The 19,040-nt window shown below is 46.5% G+C and overlaps 1 protein-coding gene across 1 annotated transcript in view; it reads right to left on the reverse strand.

Annotated features, from left to right (window-relative positions):
* The window catches only part of LOC147636009 (uncharacterized), a 204,395-nt gene that overhangs the window by 144,947 nt on the left and 40,408 nt on the right, over positions 1-19,040 (reverse strand). The window contains exon 7 of the mRNA XM_086801453.1: positions 15,746-15,916. Coding sequence (XP_086657579.1) covers positions 15,746-15,916 — 171 coding nt within the window. The remainder of the gene's footprint in view (positions 1-15,745; positions 15,917-19,040) is intronic.

Consider the following 19,040-nt stretch of genomic DNA (forward strand, 5'->3'; position numbering starts at 1 on the left):
GAAAAGCGAATTCAGGAAGCCGTGGAAATTGTGATGCAATTGGTATATGACAGGGTCAATATATTTGATGGTTACGATCCAGAAAGCTATCTAAGGTGTTACGAGACAGAGATGAAGAATCAAGGGGTTCCAGAGAGTATGATGATTGCATCTTTTGCATACCTTGTAAGTCCTGATTTAAAAGATGAAGTGCTGGAACTAGCAGAGTATCACTCCAAACGATGGAATGATTTTGCAGATGCACTTATTTATGCGAGTTCCAGGTATAATGTGAGTTGTGATAGTGTTCCAGCAACAATCCGAGCCAATTTAGAAGCGGTTGTTGATGCATGTCTTATGGAGGACAATCAATTGCTATTCAAGGCTGATACAGAGATTGTGGAGGCTGTTTATGCTAAATTGGGATTGCAAAAAGCCATTAGTGAGCAACAAGGCCTTCACAGTGCAAAAAAGGATGCTTTGCTACAGCCTCATAAAGATGCAATGGGTGAACTGTGCAAGTATAATCTGTTTTCTGAGGGTGCAGACATACAGGGTCCTATGATCATACCACATGATGTATGTATGCCTATGCTCGAGGAAACACTTGATTCAGAGAGCTTCAGGACAGGTGTTTCGAAGGGTATTCCTCAGGTGTCGTATCATATGTGTGAAGAAGAGCAGGAACCAATGCTTCTTGCTGAAAGCATGATTGCAGAGTTTGAAGATCTAAGACAAGAAGAAGATGCTATCATTACTGCATTCTTATCTGGTTATGATGCTTATAAGCAGGATGATGTACATGAATATGCAGATGGGCCACAAGTATGTGTGATTGATTTAGAGGGGGTGAGTGATATGGGTGATTCCAACAGTGATGTTGCTTCTGAGGCTGGTTGCCAAGGTTCTTTGGATTTGGGTTATCTTGGAATGCTAACAGGGTGTTCCAACAATAAACAGGGTGATGCTATGTCATCAGTGTCAGGGTTACCTTGCAACCACATTTGTGAGCAACAATCTCGAGCTTGGAAGCATGTTTATGATGATGATTTGGAGAGGGAAATTGAATCTGTCTTTTTGGATCATGCAGGGTTCAATGATATACAGATTCAAGGGTACTTGGGTGAGGGACCCATAATTCTAAGCCCATCTGCAGACAGGTATCAAGATAACATGCAGGATATGCAAAGTGTGGTCACAGAGCCTTATGAGGCTGCATATGAGCAACCAAATGGATATAGCTATGGGGGTATGAATGTTCATGATAATCAACATGTGGGATTGCAAGATGATAATGGCTTCAATGTGATTGATCCTGGATTGGATGCTATCTTAGATGATGCATTGGATGATTTCATGGTATATAATAGATCCCCATCAGCTTTGGACTCTTCTATGCTTGATGCTAGTCAACTGTTGGTTGCAAGTGAGGATGTGCAGGTGATATGTAAGCCAAATGATTGTGATGAGATTGATTCAGAGCTGGAGGCTATTCTCGATGATGCCTTGTTGGACTTTGTATGTGTTGATGCTTTTCCGTCTTTGGATGAGAAGAATGAATGTTTATCAGTGGGTGAGCTGGATCCGGGCACAGTAGATTTGGATGGGATGTTACAAAGTGTGTGTTCCATGCTATTAATGCAGTTGTTACTTGGTGTGGCCATACAATATGTGGTGCAAAGGCTTCAAACATGGCCTGAGGAAATTTTTGAAGCAAATCATTTTGAAGAGCATCCCACTTTGAATGATGAGGGTAATCATGCATATGCAGAGAATCTAAGTGAGGACAGGGCTTCATATGAGCAAAGGATATCGCACATATGCCAAAAGCGATTGGTATTTGATCCAGGTGGGAAAGCAGAACCATTCAGATGTGATTGCTGATGCTTGTACATATACCAATGTTGGTGTGCAAATAATGCCTGGGCAGTGAGTTCCAGGACCTCTGTGGCACATACCAGAGGATGTGCAGGTTTAGAGGGGGCGGATGTCGTGCCACGGCACGTCTATGGTGTGAAACCATGCATGTGAGGCTATTAAATGCAAATCCAGATGCATGGGATTAAGTGCCTGTGTACATATGGGATGTATGGCGTCGTGGATGCGGCAGTCAGGCTTTTGGTTTTGATGGGAGTGTATCTGCGGGGACAAAGTTGAAATTCTGGAAGCAAGCTTGTCCGGAACGTAGCTGGAGATGGTCTCAACTGTTCGGCCACTTGAGTTGTATGCGTGTCCAAATGAGTGGGCCCTCAAGGTTGCATTTGAGGTATGTGGGCATGGGCAATTAAAGAGGATGAGGCCAATATGCCTTGACATGGTGTGAAAAGAAGGTACGGTGGCCATTATTGAAATTCTAAAATATATATATGGTATAATACAAACATGGCTACAAAAGGAATGGCCACGTAGCAGCCAATGGAGCCGCCAGTATGAAGTTCTCGAAGGTGGTCGCAAAAGCGAGGGAAGTGTGGCCAGCAGCACGGGGAAAAATCGCGAAGGTGTGAGTCGCCAGGGGGGAGAAGAGAAAGAGTTGTCGCCGTCGCCTGGGCTCAGAGATTGAAAGCTGTGGGAGGCAGAGAGAAGTGGCTGCCTTGGTCGACTGGGTGCAGGCGTTTGCTGCAGAGAGCTGAAGGCGACTGGGTTGCTCTACTCCAAAGGAGAGCTGCAAGCGATAACTGGGGGCGCCAAACTGACTGCAACAGTGAGAAGCGGTGGTGGCGAAGGCTTTGAAGCCTAGGTGTGTGGTATCGACTGTAGGGAAAGAGCTCTTCCACCAATAGGGTCGACAGCACAGAAGCAGTAGGGACCCTAACCAACTGTTAGAGAGGCTGGAGATGGCTGTGGCTACTGGCGAGTAGCGAACGAAGAGAAGGGGGCATGGCCAACGTCGCCATGTAGAGGAGCCCCGTGTGTGCATTTGGGAGACGGCAGGGAGCCGACGGGAAAGAGAGCCCCCGGGTGTGTTCTGGTGTGAGGGCTGCAGAGCAATGGGCTGCTGAACATGGGAGTTGGCCACTGGGCACGTGAAGTTGCCGGGAAAAGCTCTCTGAGCGCAACTGCAAGGCATACAGAGAGAGGATCTAGCAGCTGGAATTTAGCTGATGAGTATTACACTACTTGCAAACAGTAAATTGCCTTGAGACACTCGTCATATATGTTTACAGTATCATTCTACATAGAAATGCTTTGCAGACAGAGGATCTGATGCTTGCTGGCAGACGGGGGTGCAGCTGCTGTGCATGGTGCTGTAGGGATACTACTCTGGCCAGAGGAGTCAGCCGTCAACAAAGACAACGAATCGATTTTTGTGGGCCAGATATTTTACACGAGATGAAGACGCTGCTGCTGATCATGAGGTCACAATGTTATGGTTTTTCTTGGGTTTAGGAACCATAAGATGGTTGGTTTGGTCATGTATATGAGGTGTTTATGTTGGGTTTGATTTTATAGTTTTGTTGGATGTTGAGCCACTGATGCTCCATGATGGCCATGTATATCTTCATGTGAATACCACAAGGTGACTTTCTGGAATGCAAAGCCATATGAGATGAAACAAGCCATGTTAATGTCAGTTTATTATATGTATCATGTGTCCAATATTGGCTTTGAGGATGCACATGTATAGTTGGGTACTCGATCTTTGATGGTTCTAGCTTTTGCTAGTGATGCCCCTTGAAGTTCAATCACTTACTCTCACAGCCAGAAGCCTCGCGCTTTCCCAGCGACACCGCCCACGTCACGACAACGTGCTCTCTTGAAGATTGTTTCTACCATGTGTGGGTGGAACAATAGAGAGCAGATGGAAGGGAACATGGGCACTTCAAAGAGTAGTGACAAGCACAACATACCCTGTGTAGTGTTCTCTTGTCCTACGTGCTCTCTTGAAGATTGTTTCTACCATGTGTGGGTGGAACAATAGAGAGCAGATGGAAGGGAACATAGGTAGGGTAGTATGAGTTGGTGGCCGAAATGCCTACAAACTATTGGTGGCCGAAATGCCTATAAACTATGTGTAGCAGAAATGCTTATGGAACACCACGCTATCTATGCCTGCGAGTGATTGTTTTATCTTGTTACTTGAGCCCACCTCTCATCCAAGGTGTGTGGTCAGAGTACCAACACGGAGTGCAAGTGGTAAAGTGGACATGATACCTGGTTGGCAAGGGACTTATGTGTACGCCAAGGGTCATGTAGATTGGCACATGTTTGTGTGCTTTGAGCTTGGATTATGATATCTCGACTTATGGGACTGTTTTGTCTCGCCCATTTATTTGGGACATGGATTTATTTATCTTTATGCCATATTAGAATCACTATCTCCCCATACAAAGGCCAAGAGGTTCATTGTTCATCTCACCATGCATGTGGATTCATGTTGGAATTGTGAGAGGGCAATTCTATGAACACTCCACCATACACATGGATTCATGTTGGAATTGTGAGAGGGCAATTCTATGAACACTCCACCATACACATGGATTCATGTTGCGATTGTGGAGTGAGTGTTTCATTGTTTCCACACCATGCTTGTTGATCAGAGTTGGGATTGTATGGGAGAATATGGGAACTATTGGGATTGGGAGAAAGGATTGCTAGAACTATGGAGAACCAGCTTTTCTGTCACCATGGTTTGTGCTCTTGAATGGCACTACTTTGTGTGCATAGCACATGTTTCTATGCGAGGCACTAGTTTCTTGTGCATGGCACTTATTTAAGTGTCTTAGCACCTGGTTGGTGATTTTCATTGGCATATGATTATCTCATTGATATTGGTGATTGAGACACAATTGGCTCTTGTGCCTGTGTCTAGCATATCTTCCACGGAATTCTCGCCCATTTATTTTGGGACATGATTTTGATATTGGTATTATGGAGACTTATTTAGTCTCACTCATTTCTTTGGGACATGGATTCTTCCATTATATTGGATTTTTGAGACTCGCCCACTCGATGGGACATGATTATATCTCGAATATATGGCTTGAAGCTTAAAGTTGCGGACAACTTTTAAGAAGTCGGAGAGGATGTCACCAGCCTGGACATTTCCCAGTATGAAAGGAGTCTGGTGGACTCCAAGATGTCTAAATATTTGGAAAGTACAAGCTTTTGGGAATGGAAGATTATCCTAGAATACAAAGGACCACACTCCTAAAATTTAGGAGAGTTGCATCCACTCAACATTAGGGATGAGGCTCCTCGGCCACTTGGTGCAACTCGTTATATGCATTGGTCAAGATGGGAGAGATGCACATACACAGTTCTTGCTTGGAAGACCTTTAAGAGTCTTCCGGAGGATCGGAGAGTTGCATCCACTCAGCATCTTAGGGGCTCTCGCATTCGTATTGATCAGATTGATGCAGCTATTCCGCATGAGTGGCTTTCTGGGACTTTTCACAGAGACTATCATCCCAGTTGGCTGGGAGTTCTTTCGAGGATAGGCATACCTCTGCAGGTCATTGCTTTGCCAGGCCCCAGGAGGATACAGATTTCCTCATGTATTCTATCATGCCTGGTGAGAGATTGAGGAGATGTAGTATGGAGGAGATCATACCAAACACTAGGCTTAGTCCAGTGAGGATTGTTGGTCGCTCGAGGAAGCTCTGGTTCATTGACCCTTCTCCTCAGATAGTGACTCATGGCTCTTGGTGTTTGTGGCTATATGGTGGCAGTCCTATCAGATATCTTTAGTGCGATCCAGGAGAGTGGGAGTGGATTGATACCTTCAATCCTTTGAAAAGCCTTCGTTTTTTCAGTTTCACTGTTCGAAATGCAAGGCTTCTCCTCACTCGACAGATGCATAGGATCCCTACTCTCAGGCCTCATTGGGAGAGCTATGATATTTCTCCAATGATACAGCGCAGATATTGGCATAGACTTTGACACTCATACAGAAGGAGCCAGATCTCTCATTTCTTTTGGTTATTCTTACATGGTGGTCTCCCCACCAATCAGTGGAGATCAATTTTCGGTGTAGCACCTTCCTGTCCTAGATGTGCGGCAGATTCTGAGTCCGTACAACATTGTCTATGGGGGTGCAGCATTGCACAGCAGATTTGGGGTCCTGTAGCCCAACTTATGGGCAAATTGAGAAGCCCAACCATGCATGTGACTTAGGGAGCAGTTGCAAGGCTCTCCCAGTCTGGTCCGCAACTTTTTTATGAGGGCAGTGGTACAGATTCTATTTTTTTCATTCGTAGAGGTATTGCCCAGCATGGTTTATTGCAAGATGTTCCTCACTCTGATTATGCACCCCCTAGACAGAGGATTGACACCAGTTGGGAGATTATTGCCAGTATTACAGCATGGCAGATCTGGAGAGCTAAATGCACGGAGGCTATTGAGGGTGTCCAGATTTTTGGGTCTAAGTGCATTAGTACTATATGGGGTGATATCATCCACACTCTTATGGCTACTTGGGCTCGCATTCAGGAGCCCTCTCGTTCTGCGCAGGCGAAGCGTGTGATATTTATGCGGGAATGGGACCATGGCATCTTCTTTTCCTCTAGTACCACAGGTCTTACATAGCATCATGATGCTCCTCACTGGTCGAAATCACCTTACATATTGGGGTGATTCTATTCTCTTCCGGCTTATAGCTATGATTGTTGTATGTTTTTCTCATACTTAATAGAAGTCTCTTTCTGAAAAAAAAAATTTAGGAGAATTGCTATTTTTGGCCCGACTCCGATGGAAATTCTGTTCGCGTCATTACATCTAGAATTGAGCAGATACCAAGAATTGGCAAAGTGTCTATGACAGAATGTCTACTAGTTGGGATATTTTTAGAGGTAAAGATTATGGAAGAACCCATCTCTTAGATTGGGACATGTGGCAAGAAAGTGGACCAAAGTGAGACAAGTGGCCTGACAGTGGACACTTGTTAGAAAATGGATCAAAGTGAGACAAGTGGCCTCACACTTGTCACTTCAGCTATTGTGTGGCTCTCCACTTGTCATTGTAGCCTTCTCTTGCCATTTTAGCTCATGGGAGACCCAAATCTATAAATTGGAGCCCTCTCTCTTCATTAATGGAGGCTCTCTTGCTGCACGCTAGCCTCTGCCACCGTTGAAGGCTTCCCTAATGATGGCTACTCTCTTTCTCTCTCACTTGAAGGCTGCCCATGAAAAATACCGGCTGTTGGGGACTGTTTTGGAGGCTTCCATCATCGCGAAGAAATACTGAAGGCAAGGGTATTTAATCATTTATTATGATTTCTAGCCATTGTACTTGTTGTACCAACCCTTGTACCGGTTGTACCAACTTCTGTACTTACTGTACCACCCATTATACTGGCTGTACCAGCTTCTATACTTGTTGTACCAGCCACTGTACCTACTGTACTAGTCACTGTACATGCTGTACCAGCATTTGCACTTGTTGTACCTACTGTACCAGCCACCGTACCGGCTGTACCAGCCACTGTACCTGCTGTACCGGCTCAATGGAGAGTTGTACTTGCTATACCAGCTCTATTGCATGAAGACCCGTGGTTTTTGGGGAAGAATCAGTACCCACACAGAGGTATATGGATTATATTGTTGGCTCGGCATTTCTACAGCCTATGTTCCAGCTTGGTTGCCTCGTGTTGGGCTGTGTTTAGGCATTTGTATATGGATAATCCGGCATCTCCCGTGGGGAGAGTAAGGCCCTCAAAGCTTGTACATGATATTATTCTCCTTGGGTAATAAAATACTCCAAAGGGGGGTGTCGGCCCATTCCGGCCTCTATGCGGTGTCACACGTGCAAGCTCCACTTTCAGCATTTGTGGATGTTTTGTCTAGCTTTTATGTTTCATGCAAAGTGATGATGATGGATATATGTTAAGGTTGTGGCCATGTTTAAATGTTTTAATATGCATTGATGGTATCAACAAGTGTGTCAAAGGCCCTAGTCCCCTGGGCACCGCCGCGAGTTACAGTGTGCCTGGCAGCCAACCCTGCTATACGGGTACACTAATATTTGGCACGCTCACCCTCCAACATGGCATCCTCACCACCCACCCCCTTGTATCCTCGCGACTTCCTATCACCACCCATCCCCTGCCTCACCTACATACCCTCACCGCCTTCCCCTACCCATCAAGCCCCTTCCTCACTTTTTCCCTCCATCACCTTCCATCAACCCTCTAACCGCCCCCTCGCCAATAAACCCACTGCACCTCCCTGCCGAGCCGCAGCACCCTCTTCCCATTACCCTTCATCTCCTACTTTTTTTTTAAAACAACCCTCAAGGGTACTTTTTTATTCTCCTCTTCCTTGTTTGCCAATCCTTTTCCTCTACTATGATGGCTAACGATTTACCCCGCACCCCTGTGCCTTACCAACATTCCATCGCCCGCTTCCTCCGCCCAATGGGTCAGGTACCTTCTACGGCCCAAGCTTCTGTGTGAGCATCTTTTTAGGCCACGGACAGAAACTTTACTGAGGGGGAGAACCCTGGGCCCAGCACCATCGCCTACGACAGTGGCACTACCGCACCTCCCTCATCTCATACTTCCTTTCTGAGATCGCATGCACCAAGTCATGACTTTACTACACTACCGTCCCCGCCTCCCACCTCCACCGTGGTCCCAGAGGTAACTTTTTCAACCCCCTCTTTAATTTCATTTGATTCCTCATCCTCCTCTTCTTCCGACAACAAGTATATGCCCTCTGATGAGGAGGCTGTACCGCCCCCTTCCAGCCAACCCCATCTACTACCTGTATGCCACCAACTCCGCCCTTCCTCTTCTTCTCCACCACATGTACGCCACCAACAATCCCGCCCTTCCTCTTCTTCTCCTGTTTTCATCCACCCCTTCCACCTTCCTGCCACTCCATCCTGCACCAACCCATTCACCGTAAATTTCCTTGATCCCCAACCACAACTTCCATAATTTACCCAATTATTTACACCCAACCAGCTAGCCACTTTGGGTTTATAGAGTCTCGCTTCTTTTCCTCCCTTGCCTACTCTTGATGCATCTCTCTGCGCTTCATTCCTCCACAACTTCCCACTGCTGCCTAATGGGTAGCGCCTCACCTCCGCTTACATCGCACAACTCCTTGGCTCTCCCGAACAGTCGGTTCTTCACACATATTGAGTAAAAATAGTAGAAAGGGTTGTGCACAAAAGAGAGACAATGATATTGGGCAAATAGTTGCTTGATTACTTCATAGTCAAGTGCCCTTTTATAGATCCCATACAACTCAATACCACCTAGTGGTTTCACCAAAACAAGTAGTTTAGCACAAAACTAGGTGCCAGAGAAGCTTCACCCACAAGCTAAGTGATTTGGTCCCTTTCACATGTACATGGTCCATTTGGCCCCATCCTTCTAGGGGTGTATGTTTCAATAGTATACACAATTTCTGCCACAAAGACAATGGGTGATGCTAAGTTGTGGCATGCATGCTTTGGTCACTTGAACTTTGGCAATTTTCTGCGTTTGCATAAGCATGACATGGTCTCCGAGCTACCACATCTTGAAGCCCCTATCAAACATGTCTGTGAGGACTATATTCTGCATCATTTTCCAAAGATGGTTCAATTAGAGCTATCCAAAAATATGTGGTCCTATGAGGGCACCATCTATTGAGAGCTACCTCTATTTTGTCACATTCATTGATGATTATTCCAGACATACCTAGGTATATCCATTGAAACAGAAATCAGAGGTTTTTATGTGCTTTAAGCACTTTGTTGCTATGGTTGAAAATGTTTCTGCATGTAAGATTGATATTGTGCTCTATACACCTCACCAAAACGGTGTAGCTGAACACAAAAACAGGTCTCTCATGGAGATGGCACGTTGTATGGTCAAAGTCAAGAGTTACCTTATGGTTTCTGGCTAGAAGCAGTCATGTGTGCAACTTATGTTTTGAACACGTGTCCTACAACGGCTTTGCTGAAGCTTGGAATTGTAGAAAGCCCTCTATGGCTCACTTATGTATTTTTGGTTGTCTTTCTTATGTACTTGTGTCTAAGCAAATACACAACAACCTAACGCTAAGGCTGTTAAATGTATTTTTGTGAGGTATAGCTCGGAAAGTAAAGGTTACCATCTCTATCATCCTATTACCATGTAGATTCTTGTGAGTAGAGATGTTGTATTTGTGGAAGATACAATTCAGCCCTTGCTTTCGTGTAAAAAACAGTAAAATGTATGTTCGCAAGACATATTTAACACTCTCCTTCTATTGTTCAATGCAGAACACATTGATGTAGAGCATTTGGGTACTCAAAGAAATGCTGAAAATCAGCACACGGGTTAAAAATCAACATGTTTTTCAGTCCACAAATTAGTCTATTGATGAGGCAAGTGTGGATGATGCAGTTGATGAGGAAAGAAAGCAAATTGAGGAGTCAAAAAGTATGCCAAAATGACTAGTGCAAACACTACATGACAACAAATTGGCCACTCCTTTGCCTAGCAGAACACATGCAGATTCTCATCATGCATCTCATGTCGACGCAGGTCATGCTCTTATTTGATGAAGCAAAGGAATCAGAGGATAAGTGCTATGCAATCTGAATATGATGCTTTATTAAAAAATGATACTTGGGAGTTGTCTGATTTGCCTCATGGCAAGAAGGCCATTGACACGAAATGGGTTTACATGCTTAAATATAAAGCTGACGATAGTGTCAAGTGATTAAAAGCAAGGCTTGTTGCAAAAGGTTATGCACATGAAAAAGACATTAACTATGGTGAGACCTTTGCACCCACATGTGCAATCTTTACTGACAGTCAAAGCGCTATGATACATTGATGTGCATTATCATTATGTTAGGGAGATATGCTCCGCAGGGAAAATCAGCTTGGCTTATTCGCAAAGGCTCTCTCACAAGAGAAGTTTGAAGCTTTTCGCAAAGCTTTGAACTTACTTCCCTTTGGGAATTAGTTTGGGCTCCCTCTCACAGTCCAAATAGCCTAGCACATCTCTGTACTCTTAGTGCTAGCTCACCCCTTGTTCACATCATCACTCCCAAGAGGGATTTGTAGCCATATTTGGTAGTGATGTGTGTGAACACACTCAGACCAACCGGGACACTTTTTCTCTCTTTAGGAGGTTTTTCCCCCATGCTAGTATACACCTATCTTGGGGTATACTTATCATCTTTGTATAGCACACATTCATTATCTATCTATCATCTCATTGTGTGCTCCCTTGAGCTCCTCCACTATGTGTGTGTGCGCGCGCGCGCGCGCACTGCTGCAACCCTGTTTCCAACAAAAAGGTCCACCGACTACAGCTCCATGAAGCTCCACTCTGAGGATCTCGCGCCTCCTCAAGCACAACAGTCTACCAAACCCTAAATGTTTCATGAGATAAAAAGCGTCGCTTTGGCGTAATCACAATCCATCCTGGGACAATCCTCACCAGCAGGTGGTAATGAATCATGCCCTCCATGTGGAACCACTCTATCCGGGCCCTGGAGTAGGGATACTCTAGACTCCACCTGTCACATTGAAGGTATCTATAGGAGAGGAAGAGGGATACTGCCATCGAGACATGAAGAAATACAAAGAGGAGCACCTCGAGGCTGGAGAACACCAACTCCCCACCCTGATCCTTGTGTCAAAGCCACCCAGCTCCATCTACACCAGTGGCCAAAAATGAGTGACCATGTCAGTAATCCGTAGGTCCTGTAGATGGTGAGAATGCTCTACTTCCTGCCTGTGAAAGGCGGCAAACACGAACTCCATGCTAAGTACCGTCCTGGGCTGCACTTAGGGGGAAAGAGAACATCAGCGTGCCTCTCTAGGGTGGAAGGCCTAGAGTTATATAGAACCATGCAAATGCCGATGGAAGCCACCGTCTCCTTGAAAATACCAGCTTCCGAAAACGGGATGGCATCAAGATGGCTACCCCAAGACTCCTGCGAAAAGGAGGGGGGGGGAGGGGAGGCGAACGAGGGAGGGGGGGGCAGGCAAGGGTGAGGGGATCTGGCTCGAGGAAGTGGCAGGCTCCTCAGTGGGGTGAGCAGACGGCCACTCAGTGGAATCCCTGCCCTCTGAGCTAGAACCGAAGCGGCAGTGAAGCGGATTCCATCACTCTCCCGATAACTCTACCAATCACTAGGAGTAGGGGAAGGTACTCCTTCTTGAGGCCAAGAAAGCAAACTATAACTGGGAAGCCCAAGACACCTGCCAGGTCGGATGCTAGGTCAAAGCAAAGTAGTGCTGCCACCTCGCAAAGAAGGCCCGGGCCATTCGCAGTGTGACAGCGCTCAACTACATGACTTGATCCAATGCTACAGGTGAATCAAACTCCAGCTGGTAGTATCCGTACCCAAGAGGATGAAAATCAGTTATCTTCCCTGGCTTGCCAATAAGGCCAGCCTGTAGAAGATCGCTAAGCTGTCCACGCACCACGTGGCTACCCACAATCTTGCAAACCAAGGTGGAGGCCTCTAGGGAGGCGATTGTCGATGCAAGGAGTTGGAGGTCCAGTTCAGAAAAAGATGGGTAAGGGGTGGCAGCCTCGGTCAGGGATGAGAGCGGCTGCCATGGAGTCCTCCTGAAGGGGTGAAGACCAAAGAAGGCCAACTCTCACCGAAAGAACTGCTACCGGATGCTGGAAACTGCTGAAGAGGGGGCGGGGAAGGAAAGGGCAAGAGGACAGGGATAGAGGCGCAGAAGGGCAAAAAAAGGGGGCCTGGAAAAAAGGGGCAAGCGACGGAAGGAGAAGGGCAGGTGGCAAGAAATGACAGGTGAAAAAAGAAGAGGGGGCGGGGGGGGCGAGCAAAAAAGGGCAGAGGGAGAGCAGAAAGGTGGAATGCGGGGAGGAGGCAGACGAGGGCTAAGGCATAGGCGGAAAGGAGGGCGGGAGGGAGAATCCTGGCAGCTGAGGCACAAAGGAGGGCTGCTTGGCAGGGCTTAGGAGGAGGCAGGCGTGGGCTGGAGGGTGGGTGATGGAGGGGGGGAGGCATAGGCCCACAGAGTGTGCAGGAGGGAGGGGGGACGGGAAGGCAGAGGGGGTGACAGTCAAGCGCAGGGGGAGCTCCAGCTCTCAACCTCCTTGCGATTTACAAAGTCCAGTTCTTTTGATAAAGACTAAAGAATTATACTAAAGGAACATTCTTTAGTCAAACTCATTGCCTGCAATGAAACAACCAAGTCCAATTCTCTGTCATAACCCATGAGAAACACTATGCCTTTGTGACTTAATTTTTACAGTGACGGCTCTTGACAATGCAGTGAAATCTTAGTAGCCTTTGGAAAATCAGAATGGAGACTTGAATCGCACACCATGCACAATTGCATTAGCGCTAGAGAATACAGCATGTGAAAACCTTTCCAGATTTCCCATGCTCATTAAATACCTTCAGCTTATTGTCTGCGCGAGCAGTTGGTCGGAAAGGGGCGAAGCCGGGAGCGGCCCTTAACCTTGAGATTGTGAGTGACTATGGTCACATAAGATTGCAAAGTTATTTAAAAAAATGGCAGCATTCACGGTCCACTTCCCTACATTAAAGGATCCTTGTAGTTCAAAATCATGTGCCACATCAGCATAGTGCACAGTTTGTGAACCAGCTAATTTCAATTCTTGAGGGAAGGTACATATTGGGATTCTCATAGTTTGTATCACTCCATGGTGTAGTGCATTCTTACTGGAGATCGTTGTCAGTATCATGACATGGCGAATTTGGAGAGCCAGATGCACCCTGTCTAACATGTGCTGCATAAACATAGTGCAGAGTCTGTGAACCACGTAATGTCAATTCTTGAGGGAGGGTACATCTTTGGATTTTCGCAGTGTACCACTTCCAGCTGCAAAGCAAGGGTACATAATGTCAATTCTTGAGGGAGGGTACTTCATGGTGCAAAGGAAACTTACTCCGATATCATCACCAGTACCATGGCGTGGCAGATTTGGAGAGCCGGATGCCTAGAGGCTATTGATGGTACCCAGACTTTCTTTACTCAGTCAATATGCATCATCTCAAGAGATATCATACTTACTGTTATGGTCACTTGGGAACCTGTACAGGGTTCTTTCAAATCTTCACAATCTAGGCTCACTGCCTTTCTAAGGGAATGGAATCATGGGATACAGCATAGTAAACAGTTTGTGAACCAAGTAATGTCACTTCTTAAAGGACGGTACATCTTGGGATTCTCATAGATTGTATCACTTCATGGCACAGTGGACTTTTACTAGGACATCATTGCTATAATCGCGGCATGGCAGATTTGGAGAACCAAATGCCTAGACGCTATTGATGGCACCTAGACCCTCTATACTCAATCAGTATGCATCACCTTGGGAGATATTATACACGCTCTTATGGCCACTTAGGCACATATCCAGGATCCGTCAAACTCACCTAGACCCTCTATACTCAATCAGTATGCATCACCTTGGGAGATATTATACACGCTCTTATGGCCACTTAGGCACATATCCAGGATCCGTCAAACTCAGCACAATCTAGCCACATTGCCTTTCTTATCATGAGATATATTTTTCTCTAATAGTCCTAGGACTTTCTTGGCATCATCAAATGCCAAACTGATTATGCAGACCTTGTCTTTTTGGATCATTTTTGACAGGCCTTTGGAAGTGTTTCTGTATTTTTTTGTTCATACTCACTAGAAGTCTCATTTCTTGCCCCAAATAATTGACTCAATGGTACCGTTTTTACTTGATTTGGATAAGCCTATCCAACTGCCCTGTGCCACATCAGCATAGTGCACAGTTTCTGAAACCAGCTAATGTCAATTCTTGAGGGAGGGTACATCTTGGGATACATGCAGTGGTCCAAATGGGAGAGGGGACCAGCCTCCACAGTGGGCAGCTGGAGAGTCCTAACAAATCTGCCCTGACCCGACCCACATCATCACTCAAGACTAGGGAGAACACTCACATACATACTTTGCAGATTGATGCAGCTATAACCTTTGACTAGCGTCATAGGGCAGATCACATATAAGGCAAACAGGTGCATTGACTGGGTGTCTTCTCAGGCATAGGTATTCCCTAGTTTGTACCCTTTGGGACCAAAGAGGAGAGACAATCCTTTATGAGGTGGCAGAGGGATGGAGACTAGTCAGACTGCCAGAACAGGAACCAATCAAGGATGATATTCTTCATGCGATCAAAGTTTCAGTGACAGCCGTCCCTGGGACGCAGGAGAGTGGCGATGTACTCTCCAGCATGGGATCCAGGAGAGTGGCAATGGATTGGTGCAGCATCTTCTCACTGGACACTCCCCTTCTTTGACTACACAGGCAGAAATGCTATACAAGCCCAGATCCAGATCCTGCAGTGGATACCCACCTGGAGAGCATGTTGGCAGACCTTTGGCATCACATTATTCATGTAGGCTCTTTATTGGAGACGACTGTGGAGATCCTGCCTGAAGAGGCAGATCTCCGTGTCCTTCTGGCTCTTCTAGCATGATGGACTCCCTCAACACTAGAGACATATATTAGGTGCACGCATCTTTAGAGTCCACTCAGCATTGTATACAGGAATGCACAGAGGCCTAGAGGATCTGGCAATGCATCGCACACTTGATTGGTAGGATAAGGAGAAAGACTCGCTTTATGATTTGGGGATCTGTGGCCTGGCTTACACAGTAAGGTCCTCACATTCTATACAAGGGAGAATATTTTGACAAGGCCATTTTTATCCACAGACGAGTCCCTCAACCTATCACCCTAGATAGCTATGCAAAAATCTCATTCTCCTTCTATGGACTCAGCTTGGGAGATTGCTGGTCTTACTTCATGGCATCAACAAACAAATGAAGTTTGAAACTTAGGAACAGCACAAACCTCCACAGCATTAATTTCTGCATGCAAAGGAGGTATCCACCTCGATCCTGCTTGAGAAAGCTTTTGAAACCTTGTTAGACAATATTCTGCGGCTTTTGAGGGATTGGACATCCCTTCATCTTGATAGCTCAATGTGTCTCCTGCCCATTGACCAACAAAGTGTCCAGCAACCTGTCATATCCCTTCCCATATTTCAAGAGAGAAATTTTGCAAACAGATAAAAAGAAGAGAAGAAAGAAGGTGCATGCAACTGTTTTGTGAAAGCTTTGCATTCCCTTTAGTCCAAATCTCCCCATTAAAAAAATTTAAATGCAATAATGTTTTTGAAAACATAACAAAAAACTGATGTCAGAGCATGAAGTCTGGAAGCATTAGACACTCATTAAGTCTGCATCATTTTTCTTCCAACCGTATTCCAGCTACTTCGATCCCGTGGCAGTAGACCGGAACAATGTCCCCAACCATCACTCTCAGAAGGATCATATTGGCCTATGCTGGAGGCCATCGGGTCATCGTTTGGACAGGTCCTTCAGGTGCCCCTCCCTACCCTACCTTACCCACTTCATCAGCCCAGGTGGTCACTGCCTCGGCAGATGCTGTCCCTAGCCTAGGGTTATGGTGCTCGCTCGTTGTGATGAGCCTCTTGATGATGTTGTGTTGCTTCCGGGACCTAATGGTCTTCTGAAGCAATGTATGGAGGTTGCTGGTAAACCTGACCAGTGCCGGGTTTGTCACCAGCAGGGGCACTTTGGCCAGGATTGCCCTAGAGCTAGGGGCCATAAGAGGCAGCGCAAACACGCTTCCCCCTCGACACAGCCTATGGCCCCAGCCCGTCCAGTGGTCCGTCACGTGTGGCGGGTCGTATTACGTGGCCATCCTCCGCATGGGGACGCTGGGACCCCTCCCTCAGGCCATGCACAGCAGGATGGTGATGCTTTGGATCATAGTGGTGAGACCGCTGGATCATCCATGCAGAAGGATGGTGCCCAGGCCAGGAGGACTTTGTTGAGTCCTCCCTGCTTGGGCAGGGCAGTTTGCAGGATGTGCAGGGCTTGAAAGATTATGCAGATAAACAACAGAATGCACAACAGAGTGCGAGATACATTATGCACAACAACAGAATGCAGGATCTGGTGTTATTATACCTGCTAGGGCTCAATGGATTATGATCATGCATGAGGGTCAGAAGTTAGGCATCCTGAATATCTATGCACCTAACTTGAGAGGTGAAAGGGTGGCCTTTTGGGACACCATCACAAGGCTCCTCCCCTAGATTGATCATTGGATAGTTGGAGGAGATTTCAATATGGTTGAGCTGCCTTCCGACAAAAAGGGTGGCCGTGAGGGCAGAATTCACTTCTTGGAGCGTGCCTCATGGGAGAGATTTTTTTATATGTCAGGGATTGTTGGACAGAGGATGACTTCCAGAGGAGGCCTAATTACTCTTGGCATAATCGCAGGAGGGGGAATGATTGCACTTTTGCACAGCTGGATAGCTCCCTCTATCATATTCCCCATCAGCCACCCCTACCCCCACCACTAGATCCCCGCCCCACCACCTCCACCTTCTTCACAAAGGGCATGTTCCTCAAGGCCATTCGTAGACTACGCAATGGGCGAGCCCAGGATCATGAGGGACTCACTGCCGAGTACATCTCGCATGCTGATGATACCCTAGCGCCCCTACTAGCCTACATGTTCAATAGAGCCCTTTGTGAAGGATTTCTACCCTCTTGGTCCACCACCCTCGATAAGGGGGGCACTATCACTATTATGCCTGGCACCACCAAATCAGATCACTGCCCAGTTGTTCTTTGTCTCAGGGAGCCTGGGACTCAGAATGCCTCCCCTCGTGTTCGCATCCGTGATTCTCTTTATTTGGATGCAGAGACCTCACTTGTCATCGGAGAGATTTGGAGGTCATGTGATGATCCTAACCCTCGCCACAGGGTTAACATGGCTCTGGAACACAAGATCTTGGAAAAGGAGAGAGCAATTAGACGGAGGATTGCGGCGATTCAGAGGGAACATGAGAAGCATCCTCCTCCTTGGATTTCAGATCTTTAATCTACAGTCAGAGCTGAGCTGCAGGTGGTCTTGGATAGGCGTTTTGAGTTCTCGTTTCACGCTACTAAGGCATTCTGGGTACAGATGGGTGGCAGATGCAACACACAATTCTTCTCCTCACATAGACCTACCCATAGTAGCAAGGAATCTGTCAGGTGTTTGCAGGACTCGGTGGGAGTGATTCAGACTGAACTGGATACAGTGAGGAGTATTGACTCAGATTTTTATCGGATTTTGTTGTCTGCAGAGGCACCCTCTCCACACAGAGATGTGGCACAACAGAAAGTTTGGGAGTGCATGCCCAAACTCATTACAGATGATGTGTTCCTCTCTGGATGCTCCTTTCTCGAAGAATGAGTTGAGGCTGGCTTTTCTGGCTCTCCCAAAAGGAAAATGCCCTAAGGATGATGCTCTCTCCCCATCTTTCTTTATTCAGTTTTGGGATCACATTGGGGATGAGATCACTCTTGCCTTGCAGGAGATGTGGTGTACAGGTATGATGCCACCCCATCTTATGGAGGGCCTTATCCACCTGATCCCAAAAGGTGGGGATAAGACCAACCTTAGGCAATGCAGGCCGATTACATTATTAGGTTCTGCATATAAAATCCTAGCTAAGGCTCTGAGCATGAGGCTGCAACCAGTCTTCCAAAGGATCATTCATGACACACAGAATGGTTTTCCCCAAGGAAGGAGTATTTTAATTTTTTGATAACATTTTTTCATTTTGCGAAGCTGTTGAGTGGGCTAAAGCTAGCCACCAACCCTTTGCCATCCTTCTGTTGGATATTGAAAAAGCATACGACAGAGTGGATTGGGGTTTCTCGGGAGGCACAATGGCACATATGGGATTCTCCCAGGACTGGATAGGGAGGCCCATAGCACGCTTTTGGCCTGTGGGGGATGGGGTGAGCGCTTTCAGATTTCTCGCTCGGTGCAGCAGGGTTGTCCCCTTGCTCCCCTACTTTTTCTCATTGTGGCAGAGGCCATGAGCAGATTTCTTCGGGCCACCCCACATGTCACGGGTCTCAAATTGCCTTTATGCACAAAGGATAAGCTTGTGGATTCAGAATTAGCAGATGACACCGCGATGTTTCTGGAGGCCTCACATGCTTGTCTTTGTGCTTTTTGGACAGCCCTGGATATGTTTTGTTTGGCTACAAGTGCCAACATTAATTGGCACAAGTCTGTCAGATTTTGGGTTAGTGACTCCCCACAGATAGATTGG

This window comes from Cibotium barometz, chromosome 8, assembly GCF_041138505.1.
Source record: "Cibotium barometz isolate CiBa-2024 chromosome 8, ASM4113850v1, whole genome shotgun sequence".
Lineage (NCBI taxonomy): Eukaryota > Viridiplantae > Streptophyta > Polypodiopsida > Cyatheales > Cibotiaceae > Cibotium > Cibotium barometz.